At 45.7% G+C, this 14,142-nt stretch overlaps 1 protein-coding gene across 4 annotated transcripts in view; it reads right to left on the bottom strand.

The window, feature by feature from the left end:
* Positions 1 to 13,700, bottom strand: part of TUFT1 (tuftelin 1) — a 44,435-nt gene extending 30,735 nt beyond the window's left edge. For 2 of the 4 annotated variants that reach the window (XM_082612015.1, XM_082612016.1), the window contains exon 1: positions 13,551 to 13,700. In XM_082612015.1, the coding sequence (XP_082468141.1) occupies positions 13,551 to 13,610 (60 nt within the window). In that variant the 5' untranslated portion in view covers positions 13,611 to 13,700. The remainder of the gene's footprint in view (positions 1 to 13,550) is intronic. The other 2 variants (XM_082612017.1, XM_082612018.1) reach the window with 2 other exon arrangements.
* Positions 13,701 to 14,142: the final 442 nt, after the last annotated feature.

Raw genomic sequence — 14,142 nt, 5'->3', positions numbered from 1 at the left:
TACCAAGTTTCGGGGGCTGTGGAACAATCAGAACGGATGGTGGGTTTGCGCATTATCACAATCACTTTGGAAGTATCTACCAAAGATGAACACGTGCATACCTTATAACACAGCAATTCCACACCTGGTTATCTACTCAACAGAAATGCATACATACTTTCCCCATAAAAAACATATACTAGAATGTTCATAGTAGCATTTGTCATGATAGCCAAAAGCTAGAAATTACCCAAATGTTTTTGGAGTAGAATGGATAAACTGTGATATACTCATACAACAGAACACTGTACAACAATGAAAAAGAATGAACTAATGTACATGCAACATGGATGAACTTTACAGAAATGTTAAGCAACAGAAGTCATACACAAAAGTATACTATATGATTCCACTTATATAAAAAGTATAAAAGCAAGCAAAACTAATATATGCTTCAGAAGTCAGGACAATGGTTACCCTTGAGGGTGGAGGGTAGGTAGTGACTAGAAGGGGACAAGACGGGGCTTCTGGGCTTCCCTGGTGGCGCAGTGGTTGAGAGTCCGCCTGCCGATGCAGGGGACACGGGTTCGTGCCCCGGTCCGGGAAGATCCCACATGCCGCGGAGCGGCTGGGCCCGTGAGCCATGGTTGCTGAGCCTGCGCGTCCAGAGCCTGTGCTCCGCAATGGGAGAGAACACAACAGTGAGAGGCCCGCGTACCGCAAAAAAAAAAAAAAAAAAAAAAAAAAGAAGGGGCTTCTGTGGTACTGGTAATGATCTGCTTCTTGATCTGGGTGATGGTTAGAGAAGTGTATCCAGTTTGTGAAAATTACTTGACTGTACATATATGATATATGCACCTTTATGTATGTATGTTATTGTTTAACATACATAAATGTATGCTTTTTTTAAAAAAAGCAAACAAAAAAATTTAAAACCCCTTACTGTAGCATTAAAGTCCCCGTATGATCAGACCTATCACAGTATATATCACATAATGTCTTGACTCCCACCAGTACCGCACCTGTACCCTACATTGGCTATCCCAAACGTTCCTGATCCAATTGCAGGAAGGCATCCAAATCCAAATTTCTATTTCTGTTGATGAGTTTTCCTATGCAATACACACTCCCACCTCCCCACAAGTGTACATGTCGTTTTCTCCTCCAGGGATACGCTTCCCTCCCTTGCCTCCTTGGAGAATTCCCAGTCAACCTTGAAGGCTCAGCTCAGAGGGTCCTACCCTAGCACTCCTTAGTCAGAGCCTGCTCCTGCAACCACTGCACCCTACATATCCTACACTGTAACACTGGCCCCCTTCCTTCATACTACTTATTCATTCATCTCCCCAATAAAATCATAAGCTCCCTGAAGACCTCGATGGCTTATTTAGTACAGTGCTTTACTTAGAGCAGGCATATCAAAGAATATGTGTTGTGTGAATTTCAGGTAATGTGGTCTGGGATTTTCCCAATTCTCTTTCTTTTGAGAACATTAGACTCCTCAGTTTAGAGAAGCGGTATGGAATACTGGAAAAAAAGCAGACATGAAAAGGGGAAAACAAGAAAAAAAAATGAGCAAAGACCAAGAAAGGCAACACTAAGAAGAAATATAAGTGGTTAATAAATATATGAAAGATGCTCAACCTTACCAGTAATCAAGGAAATGCAAATTAAAATAATAATGAGTTATCATTTGGGGGGGATTTCATTAAATTCTGATTTAAAAAGTGTAAGATAAGACACATGGAAGTATGCTCACAGCAGCACTGCTTGCAATGGCAAAACACTGGAAACAACCCAAATGAGGCACTGACAAGAAAATGGATGAAGACAGTCCGGCATATTAGTACAATGAACTACAGCTACATGCTTTGACATGAAGGAATCTCAAAATTAACGTTATGCAAAAAAGTAAGCAGTAGAATATAGATGATACCATGTATACAAAGTTCAAAACATGTCAAGCTAAGCAATATATTACTTGAGCATGTAGTAAAAGTATAATAAAAAGCAAGAAAATAAACACAAAATTCACAAATTCTGTGGAGGAAGCAGAGGGGTTATGATCCAGAAAGGACCCCAGGGGGCTTCAAAAGTATTGGTAATTTCTGTTTCTTAACCTGGTTGTTCAATACACCAGGACCATTTTATTGCTATGCTTTCAAACTTCCCATATAGGGACTCCCCTGGTGGTCCAGTGGTTTAAGACTCCGTACTTCCACTGCAGGGCGCATGGCACGGTTTGATCCCTGGTCATCAGGGAACTAAGATCCCACAGGCCACACGGTGTGGCCAAAAAAAAACCCAAAAAAACAAAACAAAACAAAAAAACTTCCCATATACACAAGAATCCTTTCTTGCTTTTCAGTAAAGCGAGTGAGTTACTTCATGTGAATCCTACAGAAATATCATTTTTATTTTTTAAAATACTTATTTATTTATTTGGCTGCGTCGAGTCATAGTTGCAGCACGCGGGATCTTCATTGCAGCATGCGGGCTCTTTGTTGTGGCTCTCGGGCTCTAGAGCACGCAGGCTCAATAGTTGCAGTGCTCAGGCTCTCTAATTGTGGCGTGCAGGCTCAGTAGTTGTGGCACACTGGCTTAGTTGCCCCGCAGCATGTGGGATCTTAGTTCCCCAACCAGGGATCAAACCCCGGTTCCCTGCGTTGGAAGGCAAATTCTTAACCACTGAACCACCAGGGAAGTCGAGAAATATCATTTTTAGATCAAGTGACTGGCAAACTTTAAAGATACTGATAATACCTAGGGTTGGTGAGGATTCAGGGAAAAAGACTAATCTCTCATGTATACTGTTGGAGATTATAAAAGTATTTTTAGAAACTAATTTGGCGATATTAATAAAGAGTTTGCATATTTTATAAACCCTTTGAGTAATTCCACTTTTACAAATATGGCCTATGAAAATCCATGCACATTTGCCCAAAGATATGTGTGTAAAACTGTTGACTGCAATACTCTTTACAATAGTTAAAGACGTGGAAACAGCATAAATATTCCTGAGTAGGTGAGTGTGTGAGTCAAGTATGGTAACATCCACACCATGAAATACTACACTGCTGATAAATAAACCTCTATAAATTGACAGGAAAAGACCTCCAAGACATATTAAGTGAAAAAAAAGCAAGTCACAAATTCATTCATAAAATATGACTTCTTATTTATTTGAGTACATACATATGTTCATAGTATTGGTAATTGCCGGTTCTTAACAAAGCAATTACTACATGCTGAGCCCTATTGGGCGCTAAGTGCTTTACATGTATTAACTCATTTAATCCTCACAACACAACTATATGGTAGGTATAAATTCCCATTTTATAGACAAGAAAACTGAGGCACAGACGTTAAGTATCTTGCCCAAGGGCATATAACTAGTAAGGAGCAGAGCCAGGATTCAAACCCAGGCCCTGTGGCTCCAGAGTCTGTGCTCCTACCCACCATGCCACGTTGGCATTTCTTGAAAGTAAGCACAACAGAAAAGCACTGAATTCATATACACTAAGCTAGAGAAAGTCAAGGGAGTCAAGGGACTTTCAGTCCATATACTTCTATAGTGTTTTAAACTTCTGCAACAAAAATGTATTTGTGTGACATTCCTATAATAAAATATATAAAATAAAGAGAAGGAAAGAAAAAGTACTAAACTTAGAGGTGGGATCTGAGTCCGACCCCTACTAATCCTTGAGCAAATCATTTTATTTCTCTGGGCAATTTTCCACCTACAAAATGGGGGTAATAATACCTACCTTGCCTACACTTTATGCAGGGTAGGTAGATGTATAGGAACAGTGTGAAAGTGCTTTGCAAACCATAAATCACTTCACAAAAGTAAGGCAGCATTAACTTTCCCAAGGAGTTCTGGAAAGACTGCAAGGGAGGAGAGCAGGTGAGACAAACTGTCTAAAAGAAGCCTGTGAATAAATCTAGGGTTCTCTCTGGCACCTCATCCTCTAGAACCAGAGGATCCAGTCTGTAAGGCCACAGACTTCACCCCACAACCCCAAACCATAGCCAAGAAGGAAAACCCAGGCCCCTCTCTGCTTGGTGCCATTGGTTGTTTTCTGGGGCTGGAGTGACCCCAAGGCTGCGAGCAGGCTCCAGGGAGCTTTAGGAATACCCCAAGATGTCTAGCAGGGTGGTCCCCACGGGGTACTCTCTGAACGGCAAGATAGGAAGGGGAGCCATCTTCTCTAAGGAAAAAGGAACAGATCTAATCACAAGGTAAGCAGTCTCTAACCTCACAAACATTCTTGGGGAGAAGCCCAGCCACCTCCAAATTATAGGTAGCCTCTCCACTCTGTTCAAACAAATCTCTAGCTGTGACTCACTCCTCAGAGCGGGGAGGGGGTAAACACATAGCTGAGGGCTTAGAGAGCAAGACGCTAAGGAGGAGTGACACGGAGATATATCAGGGAGGCCCCAGAGGTTCTCACATCACTGGCTCATGTGAATAGGGGAAAGATCTATGGGAAAATACGTTTCCCCAGCTCCCATTCCCCAGGCTGCTATGAGGGCCATGAGGACTGGATGGCAGGTGAGGATCAAGGGACTCCAAGAAGGAAGTAAGGGAAGTGGAAGATTGCCCCTGAGCTGCAAACCAGCATCCTTAATTTATCCTCTCCCTATAACCCACTCCTCCACCATTTTGTCCCTCAGTCCTGTTCCCTGTTCCCACCGGGAATGTACATGGTCTCTCAAGCTGCTACAGCAGCAGCCACCTCAATTTCCCCCTTCTGAGAAATGGGAATAGCCAGCACCTTGAAACAATGGTTCCCAAGAGGTCAGGATGAGGAGAGCCCCAATAAAGTCAAAGAGGCCAGAGGCAGTGGTTGGGGGATGACCCTCTCTTGGCTGAGACTCCTAACCCACTCAGCTCACAGATCTCAGGTACCCTCGGTCCTGCCTTTTGCAGGGCTCTCTAGGTCAGAGGTGGCGCTTTGTTGGGGATGGCACAAAGAATCAGTCCTGCTACTCCCCACAGATCAACCAACAGAACAGGTATTTGCTTTTTGTCTGGCTACCCGCCCAGATGCATGGGCTGGACAAGCTCTATGTAGAGGGCTGACCAGGGTGACTGGGAGGTGAAATGAGAAAAAGGGATTTAGGGTGGCACCCTAAATGGGGCAGCCTTTCTCATTCCCTGGATCTCTAGCACAGGGAAATACCAGGGCCTGGAAGTGAGAGTGTGTACGTAGAGGGGGGTGGGCTCCTGAACTCTCCACTCTGAGGAAGACACCCTTTTGCTCAGCCAATCTCCCTTCACGAAACCCACCTAGTGCCCAGCCAGCCTGGAATTCCCAGTTCCCCAGCACCCTTTCCCCTCTCTAGTCTCTGATTACCTTGCTTTGTGATTTTTGCTTCTTTGCCTCCAGGTCCTAGAAGACCATTTCCTCTTCTTTCCCCTGTATTTTCTTCTCCTCTTCCGCCCTGCTGGCTAGGCTTAAATCTGGGCCAACAGCCTCCCTGGCGCATACCTGTTCCCTCAACCAAACCTCCCCACCCCTAGGAGACAAAGGTGTTTCACAAGACTCTGCATCATGACCCAAAGAGGCACATACCACAATTACCAGCAGGCGAGGAAGCCTCTCCCACCTGCTCTGAGCACGCGTGTGTGGAACCAAAACCATCTGCATGCACACACCGCCCCACTACTCCCACCCGGGAGAAATATGGGCAAACTTTGGCACCCAAAGCCTGGTGACTGGGTAAGCCTCCTCACCCAGATCCTCCCACAGAGCCCAGGATTCCCCAAATTCCTGGCAGGCTTGGAGACATTAGCTGTAGTGTTCCTGAAGGTGAGAACTTGGCAATGAATGGGGGAGATGGAATGGGGTGAGGAGGAATTTATGGGCTGAGCTTGAGGCAGGTCTCATGAGTGGAAGGAACAGGTAGTCACCAAGCTTGAATGGTTCCTCTGCCCAGGAGTTTCTTCCCCACCCAGGTGTCACAGAGCCAGGGCTTCCACCATTTTAGAATTCATTCATTCCTTCGGAGTAAGCATCAGTGACTCCAGATGAATCCCCTTTTAAAATGCAAATATTCTGGGCCTCCCTGGTGGCGCAGTGGTTGAGAGTCCGCCTGCCGATGCAGGGGATACGGGTTCGTGCCCCGGTCTGGGAGGATCCCATATGCCGCGGAGCGGCTGGGCCCGTGAGCCATGGCCGCTGGGCCTGCGCATCCGGAGCCTGTGCTCCGCAACGGGGGAGGCCACAACAGTGAGAGGCCCGCATACCGCAAAAAAAAAAAAAAAAAAAAAAAAAAAATGCAAATATTCTCACCCAGCAATTCCAATCCTAGGTATTTCTTTCCAAGAGAAAGTAAAATGTAAGTCCACATAAAAACTTGTAAACAAATGTTCATAGCAGCATTATTCACAATAGACAAAAAGAAGAAACCACCCACTAATAAGGACCTACTGTCTAACATAGGGAACTCTACTCAATACTCTGTAATGGGCTACATGGGAAAAGAATCTAAAACGAGTGGATATACATATATGCATAACTGATTCACTTTGCTGTACACCTGAAACTAACACAACATTGTAAATCAACTATACACCAATAAAAATTTTTTAAAAAAGAAGAAACATCCCCAAAGTCCACTAACATTTATTCACGATGAACATGTCATAATATATCCATACAATGGAATATTATTCAGCCATAAGAAGGAATGAAATACTGATTCATGTTACAACATGGATCAACCTTAAAAGCATGCTAATTGAAGGAAGCCAGTCACAAAGGATCACATGTTATATGATTACTTTTAGATAAAATATCTAGAATAAGCAAATCATAGAGAAAGGAAGTAGACTGGTGGGATTGGGGGGGTGTTGGAAGAAAACAGGCAGTGACTGCTAATGGGTCAGGATTTCTTTATGGGGTGATGAAAGTATTCTAAAATCAGTTGTCCTGATGACTATACAACTGTGAATATACTAAAACCAATGAACTGTATACTTTAAATGGGTGATATGTACAGTATGTGAATTACATCTCAATAAGGCTGTTATAAAAAGAAAATGAGGCCCACAGTAAGCCTTCAGTAAATTACAGCTTTAGTTTAAAAAAAAAAGTCGGGCTCGGGAAAGACTTGGCCTCAGGAAAGACTTGGCATGTAACTAATGCAGCTTCTGAGGCCCTAAAGGAATGACACCTATTCCAGGGTAAAGACAAAGGTTCAGACTGCAACTGACATAAAATTTCAAATCCACTCAGGCATTGAGAGAACCTCTCTGGCCTAGACTGACCAACATAAAAAAAGTAGAGAGGACTGGTGGCGGGCGGGGGAGGGGAGAGCAAATATTCTAAGGAAGGGTAACACTGATAGGATACTTAAAGGGAATCACTTTATCAGAGTCCAGTGCATCATGGGATACCAGCTGCCTTGGCCATGATTTCAGAAAAAAGAGGAGGAGGAAAGGAGCCCAGAGTGGGATGCTAAAATATGAACCCTGACTATCACTCTAAGACAGTCCTGGCTGAGTTGGGACTAGCGAAGGTTACGCAGGTCTTTACTCTGGGTCTACCTATAGGTCCCTTCTAATCCTCAAGACCCTCCACTGGCAGAGGAAAGGGGAAAGGAACATGTAAGAGCAAACATCAACATAATGAGAAGGAGCAAACCTTGACCAGACCACAGAGTTCCCAGACTCTTTCTCCATCCCTTGACCGGGGGAAGATAAAACACTCTAGCCAGTAAGTAACAGAAAATAACAACTAACATCTAAGCACCTACCATGTGCCAGGCATTGTGCTTAAGGTTTCATATGCATTCTTCACAACAACCTTATGAGAAGGGTGCAATTATTATCCCCATTTTAAGGAGGAGGAAACTGAGACTGAAGAGATAAAGGAATTTACCAAAGTGATCTTGGGCAAAGCAAACACTGAAGCCCTGACTCTAGTCCACTGGGTCAGATTCCCAGAACCAAGCTCTTAACCACAATGTTATTAATAGAATCATAGTTTAGTCAAAAATTGTAATATACCCAAAATGGGCAGAAGACCTAAACAGACATTTCTCCAAAGTAGACATACCGATTACCAACAAACACATGAAAAGATGCTCAACATCACTAATCATTAGAGAAACGCAAATCAAAACCACAATGAGGTATCACCTCACACCGGTCAGAATGGCCATCATCAAAAAATTTACAAACGAGGGCTTCCCTGGTGGCGCAGTGGTTGAGAGTCCGCCTGCCGATGCAGGGGACATGGGTTCGTGCCCCGGTCCGGGAAGATCCCATATGCCACGGAGCGGCTAGGCCCGTGAGCCATGGCCACTGAGCCTGCGCGTCCGGAGCCTGTGCTCCGCAACGGGAGAGGCCACAACAGTGAGAGGCCCGCATACCGCAAAAAAAAATTTACAAACGATAAATGCTGGAGACAGTATGGAGAAAAGGGAACCCTCCTGCACTGGGGTGGGAATGTAAATTGCTACAGCCACTATGGAGAACAGTATGGAGGTTCCTTAAAAAACTAAAAACAGAACTACCATATGACCCAGCAATCACACTACTGGGCATATGCCCTGAGAAAACCGTAATTCAAAAAGATACATGTACCCCAATGTTCACTGCAGCACTATTTACAATAGCCAGGACATGGAAGCAACCTAAATGTCCATTGACAGATGAATGGATAAAGAAGATGTGGCATATATACAATGGAATATTACTCAGCCATAAAAAGGAATAAAACTGAGTTATTTGTAATGAGGTGGATGGACCTAGAGTCCATACAGAGTGAAGTAAGTCAGAAAGAGAAAAACAAATACCGTATGCTAACGCACATATATGGAATCTAAAAAAACGGTAATGATGAACCTAGTGGCAGGGAAGTAATAAAGATGCAGACGTAGAGAACGGACTTGAGGACACAGGGGGAAAGGGGAAGCTGGGATGAAGTGAGAGAATAGCACTGACATATATACACTACCAAATGTAAACTAGACAGCTAGTGGGAAGCCGCCGCATAGCACAGGGAGATCAGCTCGGGGCTTTGTGACCACCTAGAGGGGTGGGATAGGGAGGGTGGGAGGGAGGCTCAAGAGGGAGGACATATGGGGATATATGTATTCATATAGCTGATTCACTTTGTTATAAAGCAGAAACTAACACAGCATTGTAAAGCAGTTATACTCCAATAATGATATAAAAAAATTGTGACATAATTTCTTTGGGAAGATGAGAGAAGGAAAGGGGAGCATGTAAGGAGTGGGAGTATAAACCTTCCTATAATTCCTACAATAGGAAGTCAATGATGTCTAAAACTGATAAATCATAAGCATACTATTTAGAAACATGGCAGTAAACACTAGAAAGAGCTAAAAGAGTTAAAAGTGGTAACTTCCATGGGGCAGGCCTTGGGTAGGGAACTGCTTACAATTTTCTTTTAAAGGCCTTTTGATATTAATAGATCTTTTTAAAATCATACACATATATTCCTTTGATAAAAAATGATTAAAAAGGAAAAAGAAAGAGAATCAGAGATCATGCAAATCAAAGTCTACTGTTGCTCTTGCCACAGTTTCCATCCTCCTCCACTGATAACAGCACTTGGGTTTGGCTTTGGAGAATCTCCCTCCTTCACTGGGCAATGTGGTGGGCCTGTCAACCAAGGAACCCCAACATGCCCTGGCCAAGGGGGGGAAGGGGCCAGTGACACCCTCTTGGAATCCTGAGAAGAATGGCAAAAAGACCTAAAACAGCTGGAAACACTTCACCCAGAAGCAGAAACTCTCCATTAGTACCTTCCACTTACCCAGGCCCCAGGACTCCCTTGGTTCGGACTTTTTAAGCTCTCCCTTAAATCCTCTGAGTTGCCCATTTCCGTCTAATAAATTCCTCTTTTGCTTAAGTTAGCTGGAGCCACTCTCTGTTGCTTATAATAAGGGAACTTAATGGGAATGTCTAAAAAAAATGAGTTTGAGGTTAATCTGTGCTTTTATTTGCCAGTGTAACTTACTACAGTGGCTTGCAAACTTTTTTGACCTAAAAAATACATTTTACATCACAATGAAATAAACACACACACACATATACAATATGTATATACAGATATAACTGAAACAAAAGTTTTGCCAAAATATCTACCCTAACACTCTGAGAGTGTTAATTCTATTTCTTTTTTTAAGACTTTATTGTTTTTAGAGCAGTTTTAGGTTTACAACAAAATTAGCAGAAAGGTACAGAAATTTCTCATATACCTCCCCACACACATGCATAGCCATTATCAATATCATTCACCAGATGGTACTTTTTAACCAAAGATGAACATACATTGATACATCGTAATCACCCAACATCCACAGATGACCTTAGGGTTCACTCTAATGAAGTGAATGGTGCTGCATGTTCTATGGGTTTGGACAAAGGTATAATGACATATATCCATCGTTATAATATCATACAAAGCATTTTCACTGCCCTAAAAAAACTTCTGTACTCTGTGTATTCATTTCCCCTCTCCCCCCAGACTCCTGGCATCCATTGATCTTGTTACTGTCTCCATAGTTTTACCTTTTCCAGAATGGCATATAGTTGAAATCTTTCTTTCTTTTTGAAAAGAGAGTTCAAAGCCTTTATGCCTATAAGACCACTCATGGCCCACCCATGCATGGACTAGACAGGATCTAAAAGGCAAACTCTTCTAATACTGCAACTTTTCATCTAATATTGAGCCCTGTCCCACTGGTCCTGCCCAGTGGAGGTACAGGGGGACACCTGTAGGGTATTTGTTCATAGGAAGGCCACAAGTTTTGTGCCCTTTGTTACAATGATTCCTGTTGGGTGTGTTGTAAACAGAGGAACCATTTCTTCCGGCTTCCTGCTCTGAGCACATCTATTTCTTTTTTTTTTTTTTTTTTTTTTTTTGCTTACGCGGGCCTCTCACTGTTGCGGCCTCTCCCGTTGCGGAGCACAGGCTCCGGACGCGCAGGCTCAGCGGCCATGGCTCACGGGCCCAGCCGCTCTGCGGCATGTGGGATCTTCCCGGACCGGGGCACGAACCCGCGTCCCCTGCATCGGCAGGCGGACTCTCAACCACTGCGCCACCAGGGAAGCCCTCTATTTCTTTTTTAACGCTGGTTCTGACCCACTAAGTTGATCTCAGTGATTATGTGATTATGATCAGCAGATTGAAAAAAAAAAACACTGGCTCCCTGTACCTGCCGCATCTACCTCCAACAATAAAAGCAACCCAGAGAATGCATTAGCCATATTTCCATGTCCATGTGTAGTGCACTGAGGCATATGGCCTGGCTGGTGGAGAAATACCAACACAGTCCAAGGGTCCTGACATTCACTAGGACACACCAGGCAGTTAAACTGTCTACACTGCGGACACCAGAAGAAACATCTGTTCGTTTATTTATTCACTCACTCACTTTACACATGCACTGAGCACTCCTTCAATGGTGTGAATATACAAGAGGTTCCTGGACACTGTCCAGAGCCATAAATTCTATACGCAGGATGGCTCAGAGGACAGGAATCCAGGAAAAAGCTTGTCTCCTGACTGATCGATTGTTTACAATCTCCTCCCCTTCCTTAAGAGCTCAGGAATGTCTCTTAACACCAGATCTCAGCAACAGTTATGTCATTCCCACCTTTGAAGTCAAATAACTCTCAAGCCCAGCCTAGAAAGAAGGAATAAAAGGGAATTTCTGTCTCCCCCTCATTCCAGAGGTCTCTGATAAGCTTCAAACTAGTCTATGGCTGGAGATTGTCTGAATTCCTTGCTATTTTTCAATCCACTATTTTCCCCCGCCAGACAAGCAGCAAAACATCAAGGGATGGAAGAGAGTGTCAATTCATTCTCAACATTGCCAATGCCTTAGACTTAAGACTTTTCTGGATCTCTTTTCTACAGCAAGCAAAAAGAAGCCCAAACACCCCTCTCCTTTATTTTCCTCATACCCCGTTCCCTGCCTCAACCATCCCAAAACAGTGAGCAAGCTCATGGAGTAGGACTTGGGGCTGACACAATAGAGGATGGATTTTTTCCATCTACTGAAGATGAGGGATGGAGGTATTGGGGGTTGGGCAGTAGCAAGACCTGAATTGTAATGTGGTGGAAACTCTCACAGCCTGGGCGGAAACAGAGAGGGGACTGTGAACAGAATTAAGTGATCATCTATACCTTAAACTTGAAATGAGAAACTATTCAACAAATATTCTTTGAAGAGCCATAATTCAGGTGCACATGGGTTAGCTCTATCTCAAGGTCATGCTGAGAGAGGAAGAGGGGAAGGGAATCAGAATCGGAGTGGAGGGGCTTCCCTGGTGGCGCAGTAGTTGAGAGTCTGCCTGCCGATGCAGGGAACACGGGTTCGTGCCCGGGTCCGGGAAGATCCCACATGCCGCGGAGCGGCTGGGCCCGTGAGCCAAGGCCGCTGAGCCTGCGCGTCCGGAGCCTGTTGCTCCGCAACAGGAGAGGCCACAACAGTGCGAGGCCCGCGTACCAAAAAAAAAAAAAAAAAAAGAATCGGAGTGGAGTGGGGAAAAGGGAGGCATACAAACGCCCCATCACCCATTCTGGGTTAAGTTCCCCAGCAGACCTAGAAAGACTCAGCCACAAGTTACCCTCCTCTGCCTCCGGAGAGGAAGCATCATACGGTCTGCTGGGGTGGGGAGGAGACCAGGTACTGGGAGCCAAGGGAGTGAAGGGAGCTGGGCAGATCGGTTACCACTGGAGCGGCCGGGTGAGCACTCCTCTCTCTCCCACTCTCACTCCGTCCAGAAGCTCTCGCGTAAGTCACTTCCCTCCCCTTCTCAGCCCAGGTTCTGGCATCCCCTCCATCCACTTGCCCCGGGCTTGAAGGCTGGAGACGGAAGCAAAACCAACAACACGTCTCAGGAAGCTATCGGTTGGCCGATGGGGGGAGGGGAGCAGGAGACCCTCCATGGGGGAAAGAGGAGAAATCCTCTTTCAGCAGAGAGGTGACCCCCAAGCAGACAGCCCTATCCCCCCCTAGCGAAGGGTAAGAGTCCCTGGCCAATCTCAGCGTACCTGGAGTTCTACCGCCCCCACCCTCCAGTCCAAGCCCTAGGATTTCACTCTCTACCCTTTGTCTTGCTATTGCTCACCCAAAGCCCCATGAAGTTCTTTGAAGGGCCCCTGAGGTCACCAGGACCCACAGAAAAGCCTAATCCCCCTCGTTGGGAACCAAAGTCCAAAAGAGCACAGGGATCCCGTCCCTGGAGCTCATTCTCCTACGACGCAATCTAGCAGCGCACAGGACGCCTGAGCAGCGCGCACCCGGAGACCCGCGCTCAGTTCCGGGCAGGAGCCGCAGTGTCCTCCCAAAGGACAGGGACGCCCCTTGTCCTCGAGCCTCAAAACAGTCTTCATCCCGCAACTCCCCAGGATTCCACCGCCCGCCGAGAAGCGGCAGAAAAAGAGAAGCGCCGCGAGGAGCTGACCGCACCGAGCGCTGCACCAGGTGATGTCAGCGAACTCCTCGCTGGACACTGGAAGGGCGGAATTAGAAACCGAGAATACCGCGCGAGGGGAGGCGGTGCGGACGCTTTTTCTTACCGCGGTCTGCCCTTCCGGGTGCACATCCACCAATGTACACCAGCTATGCGTCCCGTTCATCTTCTACTGGGGTCGCAGCTGGGACCCCAACCCTGGGCCTTGCGGTCCGCCTTCTCCTAGACTGGCGCGCGCCGAACCTTCCCTTGTATAGGCGCGTCACGGGCGGAGGCACGATAGGACACGCCCCTAGGACGCCGTTCGCCAACGAGCGAGCAAAGGGATGAAGTGGGCGTGGCCTAGACGTTTCAGGGCACGCCCGTCTGCGCTCTCTCAGACTTACCTAAAGGTGGGGCTTGGGAGCTGCTTATCTGCTTAACTGAAGTTTCGCCTAGCGTTATGTATGGTTGTACCTCAAACATTAGTCTTGCCCTCTCCTTTCAACTCCAAGACCAGTATTGGTACCCCTAGAGGATGAGGAGTTCGAAAAAAGCTTCCATACATTCTCCTCTCCCTATATATAGGCCAGCCTGTAGGCTTTGTGGAGCTATGCAAACATTTCCTCCACTGTACAGGCTCCCAAGACCAGCTCACTCAGACTGGCCTAAGCCAGTCTGGCAGGTGCCCTTCCCTGGCAGGAAGCCCAGGCCAAAGG

This window comes from Mesoplodon mirus (genome assembly GCF_964341445.2).
Source record: "Mesoplodon mirus genome assembly, chromosome: 3".
Classification (NCBI taxonomy): domain Eukaryota; kingdom Metazoa; phylum Chordata; class Mammalia; order Artiodactyla; family Ziphiidae; genus Mesoplodon; species Mesoplodon mirus.
The sequence above is the reverse complement of the archived record's forward strand: the minus strand, read 5'-3'. Positions and strand labels throughout refer to the sequence as shown.